The sequence below is a fragment of the Pipra filicauda genome, unplaced genomic scaffold, assembly GCF_003945595.2.
Source record: "Pipra filicauda isolate LSUMZ 115617 unplaced genomic scaffold, ASM394559v2 scaffold548_size709544_pilon, whole genome shotgun sequence".
NCBI lineage: Eukaryota > Metazoa > Chordata > Aves > Passeriformes > Pipridae > Pipra > Pipra filicauda.
In genome coordinates, this window is record NW_024104696.1 from 294,827 (window position 1) to 321,804 (window position 26,978).

Sequence of the window (26,978 nt, forward strand, 5' to 3'; positions counted from 1 at the left end):
GTGGCCCCCTCACTCACACGTGGGTGACCCCAGCCCAGGAGTAACTGGAAAACCCACACGGCTCATCACACCCCTCTGATAACGAGCCTGGTGTAATTAAAGCCTTAATGGCTGATTTGGGGGAGCCCCAGGGCTCTGGCACATTCCCTCTCCCCCTCCAGGCCCACCAACCCCACAGGGGATGCTGTGAGTCCCCATTTTGGGGGTCCCACCACCCTGTGCCCCCCGAGGGGCTGTGCTAAAGCCAGAAGCCCTGGGATGAAGGTTCAGGGACACAGCGAGGTGCTGGTGCCACGTGTCCTGTGTCACCAGAGCCCTGGATGGAGGTCACTGCCACTGCCCTTGGCTGGTGCTGAGCGGGGCAGCCCCGGCGTGACCCCCCAGCCCTCCGTGCCCCCTGTCTGGGTGGGAGAGGTATCCGAGATCCCACTGCAGGAAGGGTCCCCGGGAGCAGGGAAAGGGCAGAGGGGTCCAAGGAGAGAGCAAAGCCCCTCTGCCCCAAACAGCAGCACGTGTGTGCGCCCCAGCGAGCCACCCAGCAGAAGTTACTGTTGGGGGGGGGGGAAAGAGAGAATAAAAGGGGAAAAAAAAGAGAAAAAACCAGGGGAAAAAAGGGCAGGAAAGTCCTGCGGCCTTTTGCCTTGTCAGTTCTCCGTCTGCTGTCACTCAGCCGCCGAATTCTCCTTCAAGTTGTCATAGCGAGGCTGGCGGGGATTATGCGGCGGCTCTGTCCAGAACTGATTCATGTGGAACGCGTGCTTGACGGGCGGAACCGCCGGGCTGAGCGGGAGCCGCTGAGACCCCCGATTTTCCCACCTTCCTCACACAATCTGGTATTGTTTGGCCGCAGCCTTAGTGATCCCTGCGCCGGGGCTGTGACTGACACAGCTTTGAGGCTCCAAGGCGTATTTTGAATTTCTAAAACCTCTCAGGAAGTCCCCGGGGTGCCTTCTGCCATTGTCTTGTTTCTCCTTTCGCCTTTTTCCCTTTCCACCCCGAACCCCTCCTGCATCCCCCGCAGCCTCCTCCTCCCCCTTTTTTTTGCCCCTTCCTCCCCCTAATTCCAGCCCCTCAATCCCTGACACAACCCTTTTTTTTTTTTCCTTTCCCCCCGTGTTTATGCTCCGACTCTCTCCGGAGCTGCTCAGCCACTTCGCAAACACGATTTAAAAAAAAATTAAATAAAAGAGAGAAAAACTAAATAAAGCTCTAAAAGTTCCCAAATCCTTGATCCGCTGTGGAGGAGAAGAGCTTTACTTGTTTGCTTTTAATCAGCTGACACAAACCCTGGGATGTGTTGAAAAATAATAATAGTAGAAATAAATCTTTCACCGAGTCATAATAGAAATAAATCTTTCACCTGAACTTAATAGAAATAAATCTTTTACCTAATCTTAATAGAAATAAAGCTTTTAGCTGATCTATCATGTGCTTGTGTCCATCCTGCTGCCCACGCTGCTCTGGCCACCCATCCCCATCCATCTCTATTCATCCCCACCCATTCCCATCCATCCCCACCCATCCCCATCCATCTCTATTCATCCCCACCCATTCCCACCCATTCCCATCCATCCCCACCCATCCATCCCCACCCATCCCCATCCATCTCTATTCATCCTCACCCATTCCCACCCATTCCCATCCATCCCCACCCATCCCCATCCATCTCTATTCATCCTCACCCATCCCCATCCCTCTCATCCATCCCCACCCATTCCCACCCATCCCCACCCATCCCCATCCATCTCTATTCATCCTCACCCATCCCCATCCCTCTCATCCATCCCCACCCATTCCCATCCATCCCCACCCATCCCTCTCATCCATCCCTATTCATCCCCACCCATCCCCACCCAGGTCATGCAGAGGGACCATCCCACAGGATCTGGATGAGGAGTTTCCACCTGGATGAAGTTTTCCCACCTGGATGAAGTTTTCCCAGTGGGAGCCCCCGGAGGGGAGCAGAGCCCCCGTTCCCCCCGCTCGGATCGGGCCGTTCCCGGCGCAGGGTCCGGGCTCTGCCCCGGCCCCCCCCCGCCCCTCCAGGCTGGGCACTGTATAACCATTTCCCATTTCCAGTCTTAATCTTATAAGAATGAATTGAGAATGACCAGTGTAAATACACAGGTGCCACTGGGAGCAGAAACCACTCTTTAATCTCGGATATGAAAACAATTCCCTGCTCCGCGCGCTGGCAATCAGCGAGTGCCATCAGCGCCGCGCTCTCCCCGGGAACACGAGAGCTTATAAATATGAATTAGTGCAGAGAAAATCTACTCTCTTACCTAAAGCTAAATGTTATCTGGGTCCCTTTCCAGCAGTGGCTGACATTTCCAGAGTGCTTTTAGTCACATCTGCGGGAAGACAACTCATTTCTTGCCTGGAAAAAAAAAAAAAAAATAGGGAAGAGAGGGAGAAAGGGAAGAGGGAGGAAGCAGAGGAGGACGCAGGGAGACGCTGGGAAAGAGGGAATGCTGGATGCCTGAGCTTCCTCCAGGAGAGGGGAGATGCTGGGTGGGCTCTGGGTTGGTTCCTGGAGCCAAAGCCCTGAGGCAGCAGCACAAGGTGATCCCACCTGAGCGAGGCCTGGAAATGTGGGTGCTCACGGCCGGGGCATCGAGTTGTCTCAAGGTGGGCCTGAGTGCCCCCATCTGCTGGGGTCCTGCTGGGGGGGACATCGGAACAGGGTCCCCCTCCAGCACCTCGGCTGCAGCACCGAGAGGTGAGAGCAGCCAGTGCCACAGGGATGGTGTGTCCTGGGGGACTGGTGTGTCCTGGGGGATTGGTGTGTCCTGGGGGATTGGTGTGTCCTGGGGTCAGGGTGTCCCAGGGGTCAGGGTGTCCCAGGGGTCAGTGTGTCCCGGGGTCAGGGTGTCCCAGGGGTCAGGGTGTCCCTGGGGTCAGGGTGTCCCTGGGGTCAGTGCCCACAGCCCTGGCACAGAGCCCCTTGAGTTCTCCTCGGTGAGGGGAGACTGGGACCATCTGAGTCCCACAGGGATCCTCCTGTGCCACCTCTTCCCAGAATCCTGGTGATCCATGGACGGGTCACCGGCTGCTGCTGGTGGGGCTCAGCTGGAGCACCAAGAGACGGAGCTGGGAACATCCCCAGGGATGCCCAGAACCAGGGGGGTCAGCACTCCTGGCCTGGTGCAGAGGGGCTGTGCTGCCCTGCCAGAGCTGGGGAAACTGAGGCACAGTGTGGGGGCTGCTCCCAAACCCAGCCCAGGGGATCTCCTTGGAAAGTGGGAGATGATGGGCAGGGGGCCCTGGGCATCCCCAGCAGCGGGAGCACGTCCCAGACATGGAGTTTGCTCTGCTCCAACAGCATCCCAGCCTCCAGCAGCTCTCCTGCCTTCCTACCCTCTGGCTCTGGGAGCACGAGGGACCCCCAGAGGACCCCCCAACCCCCCGGGCTGGCGATGGGGCAGGATGTGACCCCACGGCAGGTGCAACCCCCCTCCCTGCTCCCTCCCACCGCCCCGCTCCGGTCCCGCTCTCCCTGCAAACACGTCTGCGAGGGAAGGATCCAGAGCCCGGAGAGGCTCTAATGGGATGCTTAAGCCGCCTTTTAGGTTTTTAATGAGCGGATCCCGGCAGGAATGCTAAACACGGGCAGGTACAGCCCAGCCTCGCCGGCAGCCGCGCGTGTTCCCGTGTCCTTGTCTGGCTGAAGTGAGCTCTGACCTCATTTGCTTCGCGCCGTTCAATTAACGAGGCGAGCGGCGCTGGGACGGGGGGGGGGGATGCTGGAGGGGGTTCACCCCGTGTATTAATTTCCATTTTATGTTCCAAACAATTGAGCAGCACACGGAAACAGCCGGTCCCTGGCGGGGCCGTTCCCAGACTCCGCTCTGCCCGCACTGGGATTTCCTGGGGACACCCAGCTCGGCGCTGGTGGTTTGGGGGCTCGGGGGGGACCGTGGGGGTCCCTGCCCCGGCCTCGCCATCCCGTTCTCCAGCCAGGGAAGGGCCCTGTCGCCGTATTTGTTAATGTCCCTCCATCTTGTGCTTCATCCGGAACGTCGATGGCCGCCAATGAGACAGAAATGATTGGGAAAGGGCGACAGAGGGAATGAAACGTTTCCCGGGATGTTAAAATAGCGACTTCAGGCACCTAAATTTATGCTGCTCTGAAATGGGTTTTAGCCCAGCGTAATGAGAGAACAAAATAATTAATTCCTCTCCCGCAGACAAAAGGCTGGAGGCTCAAATCCAGCCCCATCGTCCCACTGAGCCGGTGGAGGATGGGACAGTTCCTGGAGCCGGGGCTGGATCACGGAGGAGCAGCCCAGGGGCTGGATCTGCACCCCGAGAATGTGTCCCAGCTGGGGACAGGGTGCTGCAGAGGGCAGTCCCCTCCTCTTGGGGATTTTGGGGTGCTGGGGTGTGCCCGGGACCGGGGCTGCCCCATCCCAATCTCCCTCTGCCCAGGCTGGATCCAGCCCCACACCCCACCCAGTGCCCACCCAGGGGTGTCTGTGGGGGCCGGGGGGGGGGTTGTACCTCTCGCTAAGACCTGAACTGTGGGGTTTCCAAAAGGAAGGGGTTTCCAAAAGGAAGGGGCTTCCTCTGTGCTTCCAACCACTCCCACCACCACTCTTTTGGGGCCAGGGATGAACGGGGGGGATTGTGCTTGTTTGGGATCAAGTGATAAATATTAATTATGCAAACCAGCCTTTTCCAGCCCACCCTTGTCTCCACAACATTCCAGGACGGGGGAGAAATGGAGGCAGAGTCAATTTATTCATGGAGCAGGTCACTCCCTGTACGAACATCCCTTTCAAAAGGGAGTTGCAACTGGAGGAGATCAAGCAGGGCTGAGTTTGCCTCCCTCAGATATGATAAAATATTCTAATAAATACTCGGGAAGTCCATGATGAGAACAATGTTTTGTGCCATCGAGACCTTTGCAGCAGCATTTTTAGTGGGGGTCTCTCACTGCCCCTCAGCCCCATCAGAGGGTCAGTGCCCCATGGGGTGCTCTCCCTGTTTCCAATTTTTAGTAAGAAAACATAAAAATTGGACGTTCAGGAGGAATTTCCTCCTCCCTTTGCTGAGGAACCACAGCAGCTCACAGGACATGGCTATCACTGCACCCCAGCCCTATCCCCACTCCCACCCCATTCCTGGACCCATTGCAACCCCATTCCCATCCCATCCCCACTCCCTTCCCATCCCTGGCCCCATCCCAAACCCATCCACAGTCCCAGTGCAGTCCAATACCCAGTGTCACCCCATCCCTGGCCTCATCCCACCTCTCTCCTCAACCCCATGTCCATTCCCATCCTGTTCCTGGCCCCAGCCCACCCCATCTCTAATCCTAGTCCCACCCCAGCTCTACCATTCCCAGTCCCATTCCCACCCTTCCCAGCCCGTTGCCATTCCATCCCCGTAACCCAATCCCGCCCCAATCCCAATCCCAGCCCCTCCCGGTCCCCTCCCACCCCCGTCCCCATCCGGTGGGCGACGGCGTCACCGTGCGGCGGCTGTGGGCAGCGCCCGCGCCCCCCGGCAGGACGCGCCCCCCTGTCCCGGGGGCTCCGGGGGCTCGGGGGGACAGGCCCTGACCCCGCGGGTGCGGGGCTGCGGGCGCTCCCCGAGGTGCGGGGCAGGGTGGGGGGCTCGGCGCCGGGGGGTGCCGGGCGGTCCCGGGGATCGGCCGCGGTGCCCCCGCCCTGGCCCCGCCGCGGGGCCCGATCCTGCCGCTGCGGGGGTCGGGGGGTCGGGGCCGCCCGGACCCCGCGAGCACCGGGCGGGTCCCGCAGCCCCGGGGGGCGGGGGGCGGCGGGGGGGGTGCAGTGGCGGCGCCGGGCCGGGGGGTGGCACGGCCGAGCCAGGCGGGAGCGCGGCGGCCGCCGGTGATGCTGCCGGGAGGGTCTCGGTGCTCCCCCCATCAGCACCTTCCTCTCTCCCTGCAGCCCCGCGCTCCCGCTTCCGGGCGCCTCGGCAGCCTCCCATCCCTTCATCCTCCCATCCCTGCAGCCGTGCTGCCCGGCGTCCCTGCGTTCTGCATCCCGGCATCCCTCCATCCCTGTATCCTTCCATCCCGGCATCCCTCCATCCCAGCATCCCTGCATCCCTGCATCCCTCCATCCCTGCATCCTTCCATCCCTGCATCCCTCCATCCCGGCATCCTTCCATCCCGGCATCCTTCCATCCCTGCATCCCTCCATCCCTGCATCCCTGCATCCTTCCATCCCTGCATCCCTGCATCCCTCCATCCCGGCATCCCTCCATCCCTGCATCCTTCCATCCCTGCATCCCTCCATCCCTGCATCCCTCCATCCCGGCATCCCTCCATCCCGGCATCCCTCCATCCCTGCATCCCTCCATCCTTCCATCCCTCCATCCCTCCATCCTTCCATCCCTGCATCCCTCCATCCTTCCATCCCTCCATCCCTCCATCCCTCCATCCCTCCATCCCAGCACCGCCCCGTGAAGCCCGGCCAAGGCTCTGAGCCGTGACCGCTCGCTTTTGGGGAGCAGCGGGGGCCGCACGGGCCGGGGGGCCGCGGCCGGGCTCAGCACCAGCCCCGGGGCGGGCGGGGGCTCAGGACCCCCCGCGCCCACCCTCGGCACAGCCCCGCGCCGGGGATGAGGCAGCGCCGGGGGGGCCACGAGCGACGCCGCAGGTAACGGTACGTGCTGGGCCCCGACCCCACCCCAAAATTGCCGGGGCTGCGGGGGCGGGCGGGGGGCCGGGGGGGTTTAGGGGTGGCTGCAGGAATCGGGGTGCAAACACCCAAGGTGCCAGCCCCTGGGTGCAGCCTCCGGCCTGCCGGGGATCCCCAGGAAGGTGGGGATGGGGCGGGAAAGGGGGAGGAGGGCGGTGGGAAAAGCCGGGGGGGGGCACAGGACACAGCGGGGGGGGGACGGGGGTATTATCTCGGAAAAGGCAGCGTACGTGCCTGGTGGGAAGGGGATTTGTGGCCGTGGTTCCACGCTCGATAATCCCGGGCGCTGGTTTTCCCCGGGCCATCTGGGCGCTCCGGGGGGGCCGTGGCCATGCCGGGGTCTCCCCTTCCCAGCAGCTGGCGGGAGCTCGCCACCCCCGGGCCACCATGCCGTCCTCCAAGAGCGAGAGCGAGTTCTGGATCGACGGATCCCACCGCGAGGTGGCCCTGGAAGATTTCTACGTCATGGGCCCCGAGCTGGGACGGTGCGGGCTGGGAGGGGGACGGGGAGGGACTGGGGGGGGCAGGAGACCCCCCGGGATGGGAGCGTGTCCTGGTCGGGGCAGGGGTGGGCCTGGTGAGGGGAGGGGTGGAAGGACGTGGGGAGGGATGGAGGGATACAGAGGGGGTTGGAGGGACTCAGGGGGGATGGATGAAGGGGGATGGAGGGATGCAGGGAGGGATGGGAGGATGGAAGGATGGATTGGGGGGTGGACTGTGGCAGACCCTCCCCTCACATGTAACCTGGTTTGTGACGCTGCAGCCGCGGTCTGGGAGCGTCAGAGGGGGTTGGCAGGGTGGGCCTGGGGTCCCTGTCCCTGTGCAGCTGGATGTTCCTCCCCCGTGGTGGGCAGTGGGATCGTGGGGACACCCAGCTCCCCTCTGAGCACCCCAAGGCTCTGGGGTGGGCCATGAGGGTCCCGCCTGCAGCACCCCCTGCAAAGGACAGGCAGTGCCAGCCCCCACAAAGGGACACAGGCTTTGGATTCCCAGGTCTGGATTTGTCCCCCCCTGGGTTGGGAAACCCATCCAAGGGCACTGATTGTGATCCCGGGGGAGGTGTCCCAGTGCTCCTCGGGGTGGGGGGTGCAAAGGGGTGCTGGCAGCCCCCCTGGAAGCTGGGAAGGTTGATGGTCCTGTTTGGGGGGGCTCCAGGATGTGCAGGTGGGTTTGGTGGTTCAGGCTGGGCCAGTCCCAGCTGCCCTGAGTTGCCTTTGGCAGAGGATTCTGACAAACAGCAGTTTTGGTAAAAGCAGGAATTTAAGAGCTCTTGTTGAGGTGTGGCCGAGGCAGCCCAGGGCTTGGCAGTTCCCAGCCCTGCAGAGATGGATGTAGGACAGAGGGACAGGCCTGGAGCTCCTGGAATCAATCCATCCATCCATCCATCCAGTTTTAAATCACACTGGTCTCAGTCTTGGAGCCACCCACTCACGGCCACGCGCCCGGATCCAGGTGGGATCTGGGGCATTGGGAGCCTGCTCACCGTGCACAGCTTTCCCTTAGTGCCTCTCCTGGCAAGGCTGGATCCAACTGTGGCCAGGAAGCCCCAGAGAGCAGGAGAGGGATGGAGGGAGCCGGGGAGGGATGGGGTGGCAGCGGGGAGGCCCCAGCCCGGGGCTGCTCCCGGCCATCCCTCCCTGCACGTGCCCCCACCGCCGGTCCGGGCAAATCCCATTGTTCAACATTTTCCAGTTCATCTGGAAAGCAAATGCAATTATCTCCTGTCCAGCCAAGGTTGATTGGGGATGTTTATTGGAGGCCTTGAGCGGCGGCTGCGGGGGCGGCGGGGCCGGGGCCGGGGGTGTAGCGAATTCCGGCGCAAATCCAACCGCGGCCGTAATTGGGGAAATGTGAGGGGCGGCCGCGGGCACAGCGGGCTCAGGAGCCGCTCCGGCTCCTCCTAAACGCCGAGCCGAGCGCTCCTAAATGATCTTGTTAGCGGCGGGAATCAGGCTGGGAATTGTCCGTGCGGAAAAATCTGGTGGGAGGGCGACGGGTCCGGGCTGGGATTCAGCTGCCGGCGAGGGGGTGGAGGGTCCTGGCCCTGCATCCAGCCCGGCTGGGAAATGAGGAGAAACCCTCCTGGCCTGTCCCACTGGAAGTGCCTTGTCGTGGTGGTGACAGCAGCAGCGGTGCCATTTTGGGTTCAAGTCGCAGCTTTTGCCCGTTTTGCCGAGCTGGAGCGGGCGGTGGCCGCCTCTCCCCTCCCGGAGGGAACAACGTGCTTCCAAATCGCTCTTTGTGTGCAAAGTAGAATTTCATGGAGAGCGTTGGGCGAAGGGACGAAAATGTTTTGAAACGAGGCCAGGTCTGGGGTTTGCTCCCCCCGGGCCCCGCAGCATCCCGGTGGAACTCGGTACCCGGCTCTGCCGTTGCCATGGGAACGCCATTCCCAAATTCAGCCGGATGAGTTGCAAAATCTGCTCTGGGTTTGAAGGCAAATCCCTCTTTCAGGAGAGCACCCGGGAGCGTGGGGGGGGGTTACGGTGGAGGTCGCACAGCCCTGCCCGGGGGCAGGTTTGGGCTGGGGGGAGGTTTTGGTGTGGAAGTCGGTGGGTTTGGGTGTCTGTTCTTGCCAGCCCGAGGGTACGGGCAGGGGGCGGTGCCGGGCACCTCCTGGCACAGCCTGAGCTCCGTCCCAGAAGGCGCCGAAGCCAAAGTGCAGTAAAACGCGGCCGATTACTCGGGGGCAGGAATTAATGTGCTCCGGGAGCCAGGCAGGGAGATGGAATTGCAAATGAGCCCCGGAATGGCCCCGAGCGACGGGCTGATTTCACCGTCCAGCGCTCAGAAAACGTGATTAACTCGATCTGAGCTCGCCGCCGGCTGAGGGCACCGCGGGGGTGGGAAGGGAACGGTCCCGAGTCACCGCTCAGCCCGGCCGGGAGGTGTGTGGTGACAGGGGTTGTCGTGGCCGGGGGGACACGGCCGGGCTGGGGCCCTGGCAGCGTCCCTGCTGTCCCCGGGCCACGGCGGCTCCGTCCTGTCGTGAAAGCCGCTTAAGGATTTAAACCCCCTGTAGAACTCGGGTTTAATTACAATGGCTTTGGCCCGGGAAGCCGGGAATGATGCGGGAGGGGGCTGTGGGAGGAGGGGGATGCGGGAGAGGGGTGCAGGAAGGGGATGCAGGAATAATTGGGGGGGGGTGTGCACGAGGATGGGGAGGTACAAGGAGGGAGATGCAGGAGGAGGGGGATCCATAAGAGGGGGATCCACGCTGGGCTTCCACGACCTGGCACTGGCAAAGGTGCTGGTGAGGGGCACAGGGAGAGTGGGACCCCCTGCCCTGTCCCAGCCTCATGCCCCCCCATGCCCTCCCAGGGGAGCCACCTCGGTGGTGTTCAGCTGCCAGGAGAAGGGAACAGGAGCCCCCTATGCTGCCAAGATCCTGAAGAAGACGGTGAGTGTGGGGGCTGTCACTGGGCATGGCTCCCGTGGTCTGGGGGGTCCCAGGTGGACAAAACCGCTGGGGTTTGGGCTGGGGGTGCAGCAGGGGGGCACTGGGTGCATTTTTCTGGGGAAACGGGTCCTAGGACTGACATGGGAACGTGCTGAGGGGGGGTCTCTGGTGGGGGGCCAGACTCAGGCCCAGCAGCACAGGTGACACAACCTCTGTGTGGGCTCTGCTTTCTAGATCGACAAAAAGATCGTGAGGACGGAGATCGGGGTCCTGCTGCGGCTCTCCCACCCCAACATCGTGAGTACAACCCCCCTGACAGCTCCCAGCTCCCTTAGGTCGGGCCCAGGGCTCCTGGTTTCCCCTTAACTCTGCCCACAGGCAGCCCAGTGCTGAGGGAAGGGCTGGGATGTCTTGTCCTCGTCCCATCTTGGGGCAGGATGAACCCATCACCCCATGGGAAACCCTCCCTGCACCCCCTGTCCCCTCCCTGCACCCCCTGTCCCCTCCCTGCACCCCCTGTCCCCTCCCTGCACCCCCTGTCCCCTCCCTGCCTCTCAGACGGGGTCCAGGTGACTCCCCACTCGCTGCCACATAAAATTCCTGGTCCTTGCAGCTCCTTTGAGCTCCCACCTCTGATATCAAGGACTCTCCATCCTCCTCCTCTCCCCCCCCAATCCCCTGGCCTGAGATTTCCATTCAGTAAGCAATTTCCACCGAGGAGATCAAATGAATCCCACAGAAAATTGCCCGTCTGTAATGAATCCTGCGAGGGGAGATAAAAGGGGAGGCCGGGGCCGGGGGGCTGGGGCCGTGTCCCTCCCCTGCCTGTCCTTGCTCAGCACCCGGGGGATACCGGGGGATAACGGGAGGGTGGGGAGCGGGATGGGAGCGATTCCCAGAGCGGAGCCTGCTGGAAAATTGCAAAAGTGTCTTGGAGAGCACCTGAGTTACAGAAATGGCACAAAAAGCTGCCTGGCAGCTGCAGTGGGGCTGAGGGCCGGGGTGGGACAGGGCCTGCTCCCGTTGGGACTGCGGCTGGGACACTGCTGGGTGTCACTGGGACACTGCTGGGGTGTCACTGGGACACTGCTGGGGTGTCACTGGGACACTGCTGGGTGTCACTGGGACGTTGCTGGGGTGTCACTGGGACACTGCTGGGGTGTCACTGGGACACTGCTGGGTGTCACTGGGACACTGCTGGGTGTCACTGGGACACTGCTGGGGTGTCACTGGGACACTGCTGGGTGTCACTGGGACACTGCTGGGGTGTCACTGGGACACTGCTGGGTGTCACTGGGACACTGCTGGGGTGTCACTGGGACGTTGCTGGGGTGTCACTGGGACCTTGTCTTCCACTGGCTGCTCCTGCCCAAGCTGCACGTCCCCCAAACCCGGGGCACAGTTTTTTCCAGCCCAGCCACGTCACCCGCCCTTGGAGCTTTACTCTCTGGAGGGGCCCCAAAACCTTGATGCAAAGAAATGAAGCCAAGAGAAATCCAACCTCTCCAGAGCCAGGGATAACGGGGGAAGTGCTGGGGCTGGGATGTCCCTAAGCCCCTCAGCCCGCTGGGTGTGGGCCTGCCTTGGGGTGTTACAGTGTTTGGGGGCAGTTTGGTGCTTCAGCCTTTTCCATGGAGAGTTCCCCCAGTGCCAGGGCGGAGGCAGGGATAAGAGCCAGGATGGAAATCACCCACTCAGAGCAGCCCAGCCCATCCCAGCCGTGGATGGCTCCTCTCTGATGTGTTATCAGAAACACAACAGAAAATCCAATTTCTGCCCTCCCTCCTCCTCCCCTCTGCAGGCAGCGGCTCGTGGAGCCATGGAGGAGGATCCAGCCACTTTGAATATTTAAATCCCCGAGGTTTCTGTAGGGTTCTGCTCATCCCAAGTTCAAGTGATTGTTGAAGAGGAGCTGCTCTGTTCCATTATTGACGCCGGAGCCGTCTCCGCTCTCGCTATCGTGCGGCACCGACCTCGACAGCGGCTGATAATAGGATTGTAAACTTTTGAAGTTAATGGGAAAATTATAGTGCTCCGTGTATTATTCTAATGCAATAAGCTGCCACATAGTGTCTCTCACCCCGCGGGGGCTCACGGCTTGTCACCCAGCCTGGGAAGGGAATGATTAAAGCCCCATGAAATTCGTGGTGTCACAAAAGCCTTAAGAAGCACGAAATTCTTGGGTTTCCATTAAAAAAAAAAAAAAAAGAAAAAAAAGAAAAGGCAAAATTGCATTTTGACGTCGCTGTTTCGAGAGAGAGAATCGTCGGTTCCAGATGGGCTGGGGCGGCACAAAGGGCTCAGCCCGTGTGGGGGCTGAGACAAAACTCGGGAGGAAAACACTGGTTGGTGCCTCTTCTGCTGCAGAACAGTCCCAGGGACAGTTCAGTCCCAGAGCCCTGATCCCAGAGCGCATCCCGTGGGGCTCTGTCTGTGCCTCCTGCACCCCAAAGATGTGCAGGATTCATCCCGGGGATGGAGGCAGGGCTGGGCAGAGGCACCGGGGCCCTGCACAGCCGGGGCTGCGAAATCAAACCTCTCTCAGGGAGCTCCTCCTCTGGCAAATGAGCTCGGAGACATGAAGAGGATAAAGGCACCGGCTCTTCCCGTTCCCAGGTTTATCTTCAGTCCATGTGAAGTGAGCAGGGCTGCTGCAAACACTTAAAACAATTCGTGTTTAAACAAGTCCAGAGGCAAGGAGGGAAACGTGCTGGTTGCCCTGGAACAACCCTTTCCCCCTGGCGGTCAAATGCTCCTCCCAGCACAGCCGGGATGTGCGTCCCGCATCCACATCCCTCCTCCACATCCCACCCCCCTCCTGTCGCCCTTTTCAGATCAAGCTGAAGGAGATTTTCGAGACGCCCTCGGAGATCGCGCTCGTCCTGGAGCTGGTGACGGGGGGAGAGCTCTTTGACAGGTATGTCCTGCCCGGGGTCCCCAGGACGGATCCCCCCCCGGATGGTGGGGGCAGGATGGGGATGGAGGGGGCTGATGGTCCCGTGTGCCCCCAGGATCGTGGAGAGGGGGTTCTACAGCGAGCGGGACGCGGCTCACGTGGTCAAGCAGATCCTGGAGGCAGTTTCGGTAACGTGTCTTCCAGGGAGGGGGTCCCACGGGGGGCTTGGGGGTGTCACTGTGTGGGCTGCATCCAAACATCCCTTGGGAGAGGCACCCAGAGCTGCACCCATCCCAAATACCCCTGGGGGAGGCGTTTGTCTGCTCACCCTTGGCCTTCCACAGGCACCTCTGTGAGATGGATCCACTTTCAGGGGAGGAGGGAGGAAGGTCAGTGCTGCTCTGCATCCCAGGTCTGCTGGAGGTGGGGTTTCTATGGAAACAGGAGGGTTTAAAAATGGGAACTCCTAACTGGCAATGTCCTCCCCAGAGCCCCCCATGCCCTGCCATGAGGGCTGTTCCCAAAGGACCCGCCGGGCGAGTCAGTCCCGGGTTTGTTACAGGTCCCCAGTTGCTGCTGCCACCTCCCAAATTCTGTCTGAGGCCGTTCCCTTCCTTCCCTCATCCCACTTTTTCCCTCTGTGCAGTATTTGCACGAAAACGGGGTCGTCCACCGGGACCTGAAGCCGGAGAACCTGCTCTACGCAGACCTGTCCCCCGACGCGCCCCTCAAAATCGGTGGGTCTGGGGCCCCGCCGGGGGGTCGTGGCACGAGGGGGGCGTTCCTGGTGCCCCTCCCTGATGGCAGCGCCGCTCCCCTGTGTCCCTCCAAGGTGACTTCGGGCTCTCCAAGATCGTGGACGAGCAGGACACCATGAAAACGGTCTGCGGGACGCCGGGGTACTGCGGTGAGCGGGGTGGGGCTGGGCTGGGGGGGGATCTGGGGGGCCCTTCCCTGCCTGAGGCCGTGCACAGCTCGGTGCAGGGGTGGCTGGTGGCTGTGCCAGGCCTGGGAGACACTGCCGGTGCCCAGGAGGCGTTTCCTCTGCCGTGAGGCTCCCACCGTGCCAGGCGGGGTGTGTTTGAGCCCCCAAACTCTGCTTCCAGCCCCCGAAATCCTCCACGGGTGCCCCTACGGCCCTGAAGTGGACATGTGGAGCGTGGGCGTCATCACCTACATCCTGTGAGTGCCTCTGGGGGGTGGAACCGGGGCCGGGAGGGTTTGTGCCCCCCCATCCCACCGCGGGGGCTCGGTGGGTGCAGCTCCTCTCACCCCCCTCCCCACCAGGCTCTGCGGCTTCGAGCCCTTCTTCGACCCGCGGGGGGACCAGTACATGTACAGCCGCATCCTCACCTGCGACTACGAGTTCGTGTCCCCGTGGTGGGACGAGGTGTCCCCCAACGCCAAGGACCTGGTGAGGGGGGCGGCCTCGGGGGGCTCGGGGGCAAGGCTTCGGCTCAGCGCCCGGGAAATAACCAAACCCGGGGCGTTTTCGTCGCTCCCAGGTCAGAAAACTGATCGTTTTGGACCCCCAGAAGAGGCTGACGGTCTCGCAGGCCCTGGAGCACCCCTGGGTCACCGGGAAGGCTGCTAAGTTTGCTCACATGGACAGCACGCAGAAGAAGCTGCAGGAATTCAACGCCAGGAGGAAACTAAAGGTGAGGGGGGGGCACCCGACCCCCTGGGCATGGTCGTGTGCCCTCGGGCAAAGGGCTGGGGCCAACCAGGGCCGTTTCACTGGGGTCGTGGACCCCCCCACCCCAGGCAGAGCGACGTGTGACAGTGCAGGGGGCCGGTGTGGAAGGTGGGGAAGGATGGTGGAGCTGCTGCAGGGAAAAGCACGGCCAGAGGGGAAGGGCTGGGCTGCCACCTCCCCCTCCACTGCTGGGGGTTTGACAGTGGCTTTGAGAGTGGCCTTGAAGGGGAGGATTCTGCCAAGCACCCGCCAACGACCACTCAGTGCCCAAAGGAACGGCTGGGGCTGCATATGGGGGGTTGGGATGGACATCTGGAAAAGCTCCTTCCCCCAGAGGGTGCTGGGGCGCTGCCCGGGCTCCCCAGGGCAGTGGGCACGGCCCCAAGGCTGCCAGAGCTCCAGGAGTGTTTGGACAACGCTCTGGGGGACAGGGTGGGATTGTTGGGGTGTCCTGGGCAGGGCTGGGGGCTGGACGTGGATGGTCCTTGTGGGTCCCTCCCAGCTCAGGGTGTTCTGTGACTCTGTGACTCTGCAGTTCTGTGACCCCGTGCCCCCGTGCCTTTGCCACAGGCTGCCATGAAGGCCGTGGTGGCCTCCAGCCGCCTGGGCAACCACGGGCACCACGACTGCTCCCGCGGCGGGCGCAGCCAGGGGGGTCCCCGGGGCCCCCGCCCACCCCAGGGCTCGGGGACCACCGGCCCCGGAGCCCCCACGGCCGGCGAGGACCTCGGCGTGTTCCAGAGCGACCGCCCCGCCGTGCCCCCCGTGCCCCTGCCCGGCGCCGGCTGCCAGAGCTAACGGGGTCACCTTCGACCACCAACACCCGCCGAGCCTCGGGGGGAGCCCCGAGCCCCTGGTCTGGGCTGTGGGACGTCCTTCTTTCGTGTCCTGTTCCAGTGAGTCCTCCCCGTCCTGTCCCTGTATGTCTGTGCCCACCCGGCTCGGGGGACCGGGCAGGGCTGGGATGTGACTCCTGGGATGTGACTCCCGGGATGTGACTCCCGGGATGTGACTCCTCTTCCCGGGGCCTCTGGGGCTGGGAAAGGTCCCAAGTGGCTTAAAAACGAGGAGCAAAGAGCAGCACAAAGGATTTCTCTCCCCTCCCCTCCAGAGGCAGTGGGTTGTCTTTGAGGGGTTTGTACTTTCCTGTAAATAGTCCTGGAAGGTTTTATTTCTTTAGGTTATTGCTGCCCCTCGCTGTGATGTCTCCAGTGCTGTCACCAGGCCCAGCTGTGGGTTTGCTGCTGCATTAGACGAGGTTTTAGGAGCCTCTGAACCCAGATTTTTGATCCTCTCTGGAGAAAAGTGTGTGCCAGTGGTTCCCTTGCCATCCCTGGTTGGCGGCTGACCTCCAATTTGTTTTTCTTCCACCTGGTTTTGTGCGTTCCCACCTCGTCTTGCTGTGGATTCGTGGTGGTGGGGTTGTCATGGAACTGGGAATGCTGGCCTGGCCTCTCCTTGGCACTCCAGGTCAGCATTTACACAACAGTTTTAAGGAAGAACAAGGCAACCCTGTCCAGGGCGCTCTGTGGGACAACTGTAACTGCTGTGCCCTGAGGGAGGAGGGAGTTTACAACTACTTGGGTTGTTTGTTTGTTTTTTAATGAAATCAGGGGACAAATCTCTTGAAATTTTCTAGCCACAGGACAAGCATTTGCAGATTTTAACACAGAACAAGTGACCAGACAGGAAAAGCCATATTCCACCTGGGAATCACGGAGAGCTGGGGGCTGCACAGCCCCAGCTGGGGGGTCCAGCAGGGTTTGATCCCTGAGGCAGTCCATGGCCTGCACCCCCACAGCCTGGGTTTGTAGCAGTGTGTTCAGGGCAAAACCTCCCCTGGAGGAGGGTCGGTGTGTACAGGGGGTTCAGTCCCCCAGGACAGGGGTGCAGAACTGAACAGCTGGTACAGGAGGGGCAAAAACCCCCCAAAATGGGTGTTTTGCCGAAGCTGAAGCCGCGGTGACGGGCCCAGGGGTGACAGAGCAGGGTCAGCAGGGGCATCAGAGCACGGGAGGAAAACGTGGCACAAGGATTTTGTGTTTGTTTGCAGCACAAGCAGAAATCAAAAGGGCTCCGTGGAAGGGCTGATCCGCCGTGTGGAGCTCAGTGATGTTTAGGGAGCTTGTAAGGCCAAGTACAGAGGAGAAATAGGATGTTCAAGGGGGGTTTTACTTGGAAAAATATCATGTCTTGAGCAGAACTGGACTTTTTTTAACTGAGCTGTCCCTGTGTGGGATGTCACGGGGGAGGACGTGGACGCTGAGCCCGTGGGATGCTGCAGCACCAGGAAATTATCCCTTTTTCTTTGCATTTTGCAGCAGGGGCAAGTTTTTTCTCTCCTTTTTCTAATACCGAGGGCTGACCTTTGCAGTGTGTTCTCATCTCCAGTCTCTGTCCCACCCTTGGTGTGTCCTTCCAGCTCCGTGTTGTCTCCGTGTGCTCCAGCGGGACCGGAACCCCACCTTGAACCTTGTTGTTTATTAACCCACGTTTTAAAGACTGTTTTATATCCTTTGACATGAAATACTGATTAAAGCACCTTGCAGGACCAGGTTGGAGTGCTCAGCACCCCCAGAGCCTGGGAAGCAGGGACTGGTGCTGGGAATGGCTGAGTGACATTGCTGAACATTCCCAATCCCGCAGAAAAGTGGGAATTGAGGTTTCAGTGAGGTAACAAAAAAATAAATTACACAAAGCGTCTCCAGTGGTGGAAAGTATGGGGTGGGGGGAGGAAGCTGGGAGCAAAACCAGGAGTTTGCCTCTTATATTAACAACTACTCCACAGGTATCCGTACTTGAAGGTAGGAAAAATGTGCTCCTGGGAGTGAAGCCCGCGGAGGTGCATTTGGGTCTGTTGCTGTTTGCAGAGTGTGTTTGAGTAACTGCTCCAGTGTAGTGGTGACAGTTCTGGTATCGAGGTGTTCATAACGAAGTAGAGACAGCCAATAAAGTATCAAACATCAGAGCGTGGGCTGCCTTTTGACTGCTACCCTCGGGAAAAAACAGGGCTAAAAACTGCCACGGGGTGGTTTGGGTGGGAAGGGGCTTTAAGGATGGCCGGGTCCCGCGGGCAGGGACACCTCCCATGGACCGGGTTGCTCCAAGCCCCGTCCCGCCTGGCCTTGGGCACTCTCCGGGCTGGAGGAGCTCCCAAGTCCCTTCGAGCCCGAACCGCTCCCAGGCCGGGACTCGATGACGTCACACATGGCAATGACGTCACCGGTCCACTCCCGTGCCGCAGCACCGCCCGCCCTCCCCCTCGGAGTGGGCGGGGCCTGCCGCGAACTCTCCAATAGGAGGCGAGGGCAGGCGGGGCGAGCGACGCAGCACTCGCTCCCATTGGCTGCGGCGCACCGTGTTTTGGCGGCGGCGGGGAAGGAGAGGGGCGGGGCCGGCGCGACAGGCGGCGCTCGCTGATTGGTCGACGTGAGGCCAGGGGCGGGACCAGGGGAGGGGCGGACGGGCGGCGCATGCGCGGTGCCTCATGTGGCGGGCGGCGCGCGCGGCAGTGTCGGGAGCGCGCACGGTAACGACCCCGCCCCCCCCGCCCCGCCGCGGGCCGAGGGGACCTGGGGGTGAGGGGGGGGCTGGGGGTCCGTCCGCTCTGAGGGGGTGAGGGGGGGGGGGGGTCCGGGGCTGGGGGTGGGGGGGGGGGGGGCTGGGGGTCCGTCCGTTCTGAGGGGGTGAGGGGGGGGCTGGGGTCCGTCCGTTCTGAGGGGGTGAGGGGGGGCTGGGGTCCGTCCGTTCTGAGGGGGTGAGGGGGGGCTGGGGTCCGTCCGTTCTGAGGGGGTGAGGGGGGATTGAGGGTCCCTCCGCTCTGAGGGGGCGAGGGGGGATTGGGGGTCCCTCCGCTCACCGGGACGGCGGGCAGGGGGAATTTGGCGGTCCCGTCCCTTCTCCCAGCAGGGAGAACGAGGGGGTCGCGACCCTCCCCTCAGCGGGCAGCGGGGCGAGCGGGCAGCCCGTCCTTCCCCTCGCAGGGGCTGGGGGGTCCCGACCCTCCTCTCCCCTCACCGACGGATCGGGAGTTCCCGTCCCTCCCCTCCCCGGTTTTTTTTTGGGGGGGGAATTTCGTCCCTCCCCTCACCGGGGGAGTTGAGAGGTCCCTCCCCGGGTTTTGGGGGGGTCCCGACCCTCCCCTCATCGGGGTTTGGGGAGGCGTCTCGTCCTTCCCCTCCCCGGGTGTGGGGTGGGGGTTCCTTCCCTGCCCGGGCGGTTCTGGGGTCCCTCCCCGGGGGTGTCCGGGGGCGGTTTGGGGGGTCGGGCGGGGCCGGTGGGTCCCGTTCCGGGCGGTGTTAACGGCCCTCCCTCCCTCCCCGGAGCCCGCGGCCCCCGGGACTCGGCCTGGTGAGTACGGCGGGGCTTCCTCGTCCTTAGCGGGGCTTTCCTGAAGCCCCCGAGGGCTCCGCGGCCCCTTCGCTCGCGTTATCGCCGCGAATCACGCGTGAAAATCGGCCCCGAGCTAGATAGAAAAGTCGGTCTAGCAAGTCGTTTTTAGGGTGTTAATGCCTAGTTTTCGGGTGTGAATCGCTGTTTTCAGGGTTTGGTCGCGGGGAGGTGTGGGTTGGGCAGGCCCACGGTTGCCTTGGTTAATTTGTGACAGCGTCGTCCTCACCCGGTGAGACCCACTCGTGTTCCTGGAATGATGGAATTATTGAATCTTGGAATGGTTTGGGTCGGAGGGGACTTAAATGCCCATCCAGTTCCACTGCCGTGGGCAGGGACACCTTCCTCTAGACCTGGCTGCTCCAGGCTGGCCTTGGACACTTCCAGGGATGGAGCAGCCACAGCTTCTCTGGGCGACCTACAGAGAAATGGAGTTTAAAAATACGGTTTTGAAGAATGGTGCGGGGTAACATCACTGCAGTGATCCCAAAGCTAAAACAATAATAACTTTAATAATGTGTTTGATTAAGTCCTGTGTTTCTTTAGAAAGATAAAGACAAAAGTGGACTAAGGCAGGTGACTCCTTTATTCCCTTTTTTCCTCAGAGGACACTGGAACTGCCCTTTTTCAGCCATGGCCGACCCAGAGTTTGTTCTCTGCAAGTGGAAGAGGCGTTTGTGGCCAGCCAAGGTAACGAGGGAGTGTTTGTGGATAGCACTTGGGACGGGATGAGGTGGAGCAGAGAAGGAGTGAAAGCTCCCAGTGGACGTGTTTGTACTTGCCCAGTTTTACACTGGGAAGTGTCCAGGGCCAGATTGGACGGGGCCTGGAGCAATCTGGGATAGTGGGAGGTGTCCCTGCCCATGGCAGGGGGTGGCACTGGATGGGCTTGAAGGTCCCTTCCAACCCAAACCATTCCAGGATCCTAAGGCTGCAGCCAGCTGCCAAGGACTATCAGGCTGTTCCTATAAAAATGTTTTGATGTCAGATCTGTCGGACTAGGATTTTAAATGAGTATTTTTGTGTAGGTTTTGTGCAAAGCTGGAGTTGCTGGGAGCACTCATGTCGGCACCACGACGAAGATGGGATTTAAAGCTGAAATACTGGGCTTGGAGAAGCAGTTGAGTATCCTTGTTCCTGCCACACGTTTGCATTCTAAGATGTTAAAAAAAGAGGGGGGAAAAAAGGAATCCCTTCACCTGAGGATTCCTGTGAGGTGGGATGGTGGATTTACAGAGGGTTTAGGTGTTTAACCCTCCCAAGGACAGGTCTGGGGGGACGAGTATGTTGGGTTTATTGGTGGCTGAGAGCAGAGTTGTTGTGTTGGGGGTGTTCTCTGTGCTGGTTCCAGTGAGCTCTGTTGTGTTTCAGGGTCAGTGTGAGCTCTGCAAACGCTGTTCCACTGACAGAGGAGCGGATCAAGGCCATTGCCTCCAACCTGGGTGAGCAGGGGCCAAAATGTGCTGCTTTGCCTCTATTCCTAGTGTAAAACAGACACAGAAACTCAACCTGGGGGAGAATAGCTCTGTATTTCACTTATGTAGTTTTGAGGAGCTTCTTTTCACGTTTCTTTCCTCCTTTTCCATCCATAAGATTGGAAAATAGGTTAAACGTGATCATTTTCCTCTTCCCTGTGGCAGTTTTTTGGTGGGAATGATGAAGAAATGTGCATTTCCCTCAAATGAGGCACTGGAGGCTTGGTCTTTGTGTGTCTCTGTCCTTTGCCTCAAGAATCATGGATGATTCCAGTGTTAGAAATTGCACCTTAAACAAAAGGAACTCTATATGTAAACTTTATATTATTAAAGAAATAACATGTCTTATATCTACAGTAATAAAGATCATTGCATTTATTGAATATTCTTCTTCATCAGAGCAAAAGAGCAACGTGAGTGAGGCTGTGGAGGAGCTGCAATATCGCTGTTCCCTTAAAATTGCCCTGGATATCCTCACCCAAGCTGACCCAGGCAGACAGGCAGCACCTGCAGAAGGGCCAAATGCGGAGTTATCCCGAGACAGGAGCGGGGGATCTCCCCCAGCCACCCCCCCCCGCAGCACTTTGTGGCGCTCTCGCTCTGCAAAGCTGCAGCCCGAGGCTGCCAAGGGGAAAAGGGATCCCCAGAGGAACTGTAACCTGAGGAGTGCCCCGAGAACACGGCTCCTGGGAGGCTCCCTCCCTTCAGGGGACAGTGGCAAAGCCCGTGGGGCTGGAATAAACCCTTCCAGGTGTGGCCCCAGGGAGGTGAGGGATGCCCCAGCCCCTGCCAGTCACAACTGCAAAGTACCACGGCCGAAATCATCGCCGAGACAGAGGAAAATCCAACCCAAACCAGGGAGTAAAGTCTCCCCTAAGACAAAGGAGGGGAAAAGTCAGCAAGGAAGGAAAAGATCATGCAGGGATGATTCCCCCCAGGACCAAGCACAGCTGCCCCCTGAGGAGGGGTCTCTGCCTGTCCCCTCTAAATCTGGCACCGTGGAACCTGCCCAAAGGACTGGAACCCAGCCTGGAAGGACATTCCTGGATTCCTCCGGTGAAGGCGCCTCGGATGAGTTGGAGAAAAGCATCAGCAGTGAGAGTGAGAGCCTGGCGAAGCAGCTGGATGGAAGGAGAAAGGCAGAGGGTGGAAAACAGCTGGATGGGGCAGGTGTGGCCTCGGGCAGAGACAGGAAATGCAGGAACCACTCTGGATCCTCACCTGGGCCTTCTGGTGCCTTCCCTCAGCCTCAAGAGCAGGAAAACAAGGAGCCCTCACCCCTGGCTGGGAATAAAGCAAAGCAGCTGCAGCTGCCTGACTGTGAGGAAGATGAAGGTGGGCAAATCCCCTGGGGAAGGGAACCCTTTGTCCTGCGTGGGTGTCGAGCACTGTAACTCATCTTGGAATCTTGCTTTGCTTTTGGGAATGTGGGTCTCGAATTGCTGATTTAATTCCTTTTGGTTCAAGTTTTGGAGAAGCAAAAATGCTGATGCCTTTGGTGATGGGGTGGCACTTGGGTTGTCTGGAATTACTTAGGGTTTTCCATGGAAAGCTGTATTCAGCTGCAATTGCTGCCCTTTGAGTTCACACTTATTTTCCCTGCTGCTCTAATTAGTTGAGATTAAATGATGTTTTTAAACGAGCAGTGAGCAGGTTGGTGCACAGGCCCAAAATCAGTCTTATTGCTTCCCCTTTTCCTCTTTTATCCACATTATCAGGCTTTTCCCCGATTAAGAGTGTGCAGGGGTGACAGACCTTTGTGTCACAGTGATTTGTGGTGCTCTGGGTCACTCACACAGGTGGGACAGACCCTGTGTCCCCTGGGGGTCACACTCAGGTGTGTCTCACCTGCTCTGGAGCTGATCCTGGTCCAATCCCTCCCCACACTTACACCCCCTGGTTCTTGCTGCTCTTGGCAGGGCTGGATCCCTCTGGGATGTCCTCAAGGGCAGTTTCCTCGGAGAGTTTCCCTCCACTCTCCCCTCTGGCAGATGAAGAGGAGGAGGATTTTCCCTGTGTTCTGTCCTGTCAAGGTGAGCCATCAGCACCCCTGGGAGAGGTTCCTCAGCCAGGGTGGGCTCTGTGGGCCCCAGTTTGCTCAGCCCTGGGGGTGAGACCCAACCTGCCCAGGAGGGAATCCAGCAGTGTCCAAGCTTGGAATAAAGTGCACTTCCTGGATGCCTCAGCCTTCTTGCTGCAGCATGGAATGTAAATCCCTGTGAAAGTGGGCAGGGCCTGGGCCTGAAATTCCTGAGTTTCTGTTCAGAAGCCCCTGTGCCGCATTTTGGGGGGATGCTGCTGCCCTGCCACCTCAGATGAAACCTGTAAAAGCACTGAAGGGAAACTGCTGGAGTTTCTCCTGGAGAAACAGCCTGGAGATGGACAAGAGAGGGTGAGATCTGTGTTGTCCCACTGATTTTTGAAGCCAGTTTCCTTTTTGTTTCCCACCCTAGTGCCCCAGTCCATCGAGGAGGGGATGCTGGTGTGGTGCAAGTTCCGGCGGTATCCCTACTGGCCAGCAGTGGTAAGAGCAGCTCCTGCCTGCTGATATCCTGTTATCCTGCTGAGAAGGAGCAGTTTGCCAGTTCTGGAGTGGCTTTTGCCCTTCCTCACTCACCTAAGAGCTGGAAATGTTAAAGATCTTCCAGCAGAAAAGTTCCAGAGCTCATAGAAGTGAAATTACATCTGACAAAACCACATAAAAAGTAAGTGTGGTTAACTCACACCTGTCTATACCAGAGCAGAGGGTTATCCTGTGCCATGGAATAGGACCTTCTTCCCAGCTACCAAGAAAGGGGATGGTCCTTGTGCAATGAAAGTGCTCCCTTGGGGTAACTGGTTACTCCTTCCAGTTCAGTTTTTCGTATTTGTGTAATAAAGGAAGTTGCACAAATAAGAAAAAATGAAGTGTGGGGTGTCAGATATCCATGGAAAATGTCTGTGCTTTGTCAGGGTTTGGGATTTTAGGAGCCTAAATGAGGCTGTTTTCTGTCCCCAGGTGAAAACAGTGAAGCGGAAGCCCCGGAGGGCCTGTGTGCTCTTCATAGATGGGACCACAAACGAGAAGAAAAAAGGGTAAAGTGGACTTCAGTCACATCCTGAACTTCCAGTTGCTGTTACTGTGTGTTCTGTGCCCATTTCCTGGTGCAGGGCGAGGACAATCCCTTCAGGTTGCTTGGGGAGGAGGGGCTGGGGCAGGGGAGGGTTGCAGGTTGAGGCAGGTCCATGTCCAGGGGCAGGGCTGAGGAATTGAGAACAGAGCAAAAAGAGAGGCCCTGGGACACAGCCAGTGTTTTACTTGTGCTGCCCAAACTTCCTGGAAACACAAACCTGCCTTTAGCTTTGTTCTAAACCAGGTGTTTGGTTAAAAGATTCCATAGTTTTCACTTAGTCTGAAAACCAAAACTGGTAAAACCTGCACTCCTGGGAAATAAAATAAATAGAGAAATGAGGCAGTTGAGTTGCACCTCTAACTGTGTTTCCTTAAGTTTTTCGGTGTCTCTGAAGACCCTGAAGCACTTTGACTGTGAAGAGAAGCAGGAGCTCATTGTGAGTATCCCACAAACGTGGAACTGCAGGTGTTGGGAGAATCTAGTGGGAATACGGGGTACAGGTGACCAGGGGAGGAGTGTGGTGGGGCTTGGCACCCCCCAGAGCTGCTCTCCTCCCTGGGACAGCCATGGCAGGAGTGGATTCATGATTATTAACCGTTTCTGTGGCCTGGTTGGTGTCTGAGAGTGGAACTCCTGCAAAGCTGCTCCTTTTGGGGCTGTTTCCCATATCTTCCTGTTTTGCAGGAACGAGCCAAGGAGAACTATCCCCAGGAGATCGAGTGGTGCCTCCAGCTCATCCGGGACTACTGGGTCCGAGTGGGTAAGGAGGGCTCAGCTGATCTCAGCCGTGGAATCCCAGACTGGAACGGGTGGGAAGGACCTCAGAGCCCACCCAGTGCCACCCCCTGCCACGGGCAGGGCCACCTTCCACCAGCCCGGGTGGATCCAAGCCCTGTCCTGGGGACACTTCCCCAACCTGGCCTTGGACACTTCCAGGGATGGGGCAGCCACAGCTTCCCTGGGCAACCATCCCAATATCCCTCAGGAAGAGGGTAACCCCAAACTGCCAGCTCTGACTCCTGGGCTGAATGGAAGTGGTAAATAAGTCTGCCTGTTTTGGGTTTTCAGGTTGTCATTCCTTCACCGGCTCCTTCCTGGAGTATCTCGCCGCCGACATCAGTGAGTGAATCCATCACTTCTTTATTTTATCTCAGCTTGGTAAATTTAACTCCAGCATTTACACACGAGTGAGTTTGGCACCAGACCCAGAGAGGGGCTGCCCTTAAATTCACAACATACCATCGTTGCAATTAAGGTTTTAATGAAGTTTTTAATTAAGTTAAATAAATATGGATGGTTCAAGGCAATCAGGTCGTGGAATCAGAATAGCTGGAGTTGTAACTGGTTCCTTCACGTTGTAGACTTCATGTCAGAGGCAACTCCCTAATCTCTTTTTTTTTTAAGGCAAATGAAGATTTTAGTGGTGGTTTTTTAACCCCTTTGCTAAGGAAGGAAGAAAAAATTCTCTCTTACCAACAAAGTTCTTTATTTTCTATTTATATATGTGATTATGGATGTGAGGGCCCTTTGTATATTTAAATAGAAATGCCTGTGGCCTTTGTTTCAGGCTACCCAGTGAGGAAACAGGGCCACCAGGGTGAGGTGGAAATGACCTTCCCCAGCACGGCAGAGGAGGATCTTGGAGAGTCCTCCTTGGAAAATTCCCCCCAGAAGCCCCTGAGGAGGCTCCTTCCAGACAGGAGCAGAGCAGCCAGGGACAGGGAGAACAAAAAACTCGTGGAATTCATAGTGAAGACAAAAGGGGCAGAGGAACATCTCCGGGGGATCCTGAAAAGCGGGAAAAAGTCCCGCTGGCTGAAGAAATTCCTCAACTCCTACTGGTACGTGACCCGTGTGGAGACGTACCTGGAGGATGAGGAGCAGCTGGAGCTGGTGTTTGATTACCTGAAGGAGGTTTACAGGGAGATGGACACGACGAACCTGCGCCAGATCCTGGGCGACGGCATCAAATTCATCTCGGACGTGCTGCTGCCTGAGGTCAGGGCACAGGGACAGGGACAGGGAGGGAATGAATAACTCCTGTTATTTGGGAGCTTGGTGTGCTGGGAGTCGTGTGGAATGACCTGGGGAGAGTTCCCAGAGCTGAGCTGAGCGGGAACACTCCCACCTGCCCACAGCCTGAGTCACTTCAATGCTGGCTTTTAAGCAAGAAAGGAGATGCTTTGAGTAGCTGGTTGCTTTTAAAGGCAGACTGATCGTTTTCTGGTGTATTTTAATTACTCCTGAAATGGTTCAAAGCTTTGTTTTGGGGTTTTTATTTTAATTTGGCAAGTTCCCAGGGTTTTCTTGGTCCTCTGTGCGTGTGAGTGGGGGGAGGGGGTGGGTTTGCTGGTTTTGTGGTTGTTTTAGATATTTTTCTGTTCGTCACAGGAATTTTCCCAGGAGAACATTAACTTGTGTAGAAGTAAAATTACTGTGAAGAATATCTTAGTCTGGGGATAAAAACACTCCCCTGGGGATGATACAGGACTAGTTTGTATCATTTATTTAAGAATTTCAGGCACGCAATGAGCAGTTTCATCCAAGTTTTCTAAGTGATCGAGGAACCCTTTCCTCAGAACGTGCTCACCTGAGGCAGCTTCAAATCCCTGGTTGTGATTTCTGTTTTGTTTAATGGTTGTAAATGAATTAAATGCCTTTCTAGGCCATTATCTACGCCATTGCTGCCGTGTATGACATCGACTACAAGAAGGCAGAAGAGAAGTACATTAAAGGACCACCTGTGACCAAAAGGTATTTTTATTTTCAGTATTCCCTGAGGTTTTTTACCAGTTTACTGCTCGTACAGGAAGGTGTTGAGTGTAAGGACAGGGGAGCTCCATGTCCTCCCTCCTCTGGGGGTCAGAAACAAAGGATTAGACATGGAAAACGTTCTGGCTGAGCTACTCCAACCCTGCAGACTTCAAATTGTCCAGATCATCCAAAGATGTCCAGGTCTGCCTCGAACCTTCCATATTTTTCCTTTCAGGGAGAGAGAGCTGTTTGACGAACAGATCCGGGCCTGGAAGAAGCTCAAGTCGACCCTGGAGCCTGAGGAGAGCTGAGGGTTGGTGGCCCCCAGGGGTGCAAACAGCCAGTGGTGATTTGTATAAACGTGCAATTCTTTCCCAAGTCCCTGTGTGTGCCCCCCAAAGCTGCTCTGGCCTCAGCCCTCCCGCTCCCCGTGGCCCCCCCGTGCCCAGCTGCTGCCAGCCCGTCCCCCCGTGCCCCTGCCCCGACCCCCAGTGCCCTGGGGGCTCTTTTAGCCAAACATCTGCCCCGGGCAGGGCTGTGCTGGAGAGCAGGGCCTGCTCCCTGTGCAGCCAGAGGTGCCC

General features: G+C 58.7%; 2 protein-coding genes across 8 annotated transcripts; both read left to right on the forward strand.

The window, feature by feature from the left end:
- Positions 1 to 6,357: 6,357 nt before the first annotated feature.
- LOC113993142 (calcium/calmodulin-dependent protein kinase type IV-like) lies at positions 6,358 to 17,632 on the forward strand. Of its 6 annotated transcripts, none has more exons than XM_039387254.1 (12): positions 6,358 to 6,632; positions 7,029 to 7,115; positions 9,996 to 10,074; positions 10,309 to 10,371; positions 12,909 to 12,991; positions 13,086 to 13,158; positions 13,617 to 13,707; positions 13,803 to 13,877; positions 14,077 to 14,152; positions 14,258 to 14,384; positions 14,476 to 14,628; positions 15,237 to 17,632. In XM_039387254.1, the coding sequence occupies exons 1-12, from the start codon at positions 6,595 to 6,597 to the stop codon at positions 15,462 to 15,464; spliced, it is 1,173 nt and encodes a 390-aa protein (XP_039243188.1). In that variant the 5' UTR covers positions 6,358 to 6,594; the 3' UTR covers positions 15,465 to 17,632. The 6 variants fall into 6 exon arrangements, with proteins under 6 accessions (XP_039243188.1, XP_039243189.1, XP_027586852.2 ...); XM_039387255.1 differs by having other exon boundaries at positions 6,359 to 6,632; positions 7,032 to 7,115; XM_027731051.2 differs by having other exon boundaries at positions 6,360 to 6,638; positions 7,029 to 7,159.
- Positions 17,633 to 18,222: 590 nt separating this feature from the next.
- PWWP3A (PWWP domain containing 3A, DNA repair factor) lies at positions 18,223 to 26,775 on the forward strand. Of its 2 annotated transcripts, none has more exons than XM_027731029.2 (14): positions 18,223 to 18,244; positions 19,661 to 19,745; positions 20,084 to 20,175; positions 20,427 to 20,497; positions 20,930 to 21,865; positions 22,450 to 22,563; positions 22,984 to 23,054; positions 23,529 to 23,605; positions 24,019 to 24,079; positions 24,328 to 24,403; positions 24,712 to 24,762; positions 25,211 to 25,641; positions 26,309 to 26,397; positions 26,633 to 26,775. In XM_027731029.2, exons 2-14 carry the CDS (start codon positions 19,689 to 19,691, stop codon positions 26,706 to 26,708), a joined length of 2,202 nt encoding a protein of 733 aa, XP_027586830.1. In that variant the 5' UTR covers positions 18,223 to 18,244; positions 19,661 to 19,688; the 3' UTR covers positions 26,709 to 26,775. The 2 variants fall into 2 exon arrangements, with proteins under 2 accessions (XP_027586830.1, XP_027586828.1); XM_027731027.2 differs by lacking the exon at positions 18,223 to 18,244 and adding an exon at positions 18,913 to 19,016.
- The last annotated feature ends 203 nt before the right edge of the window (positions 26,776 to 26,978 follow it).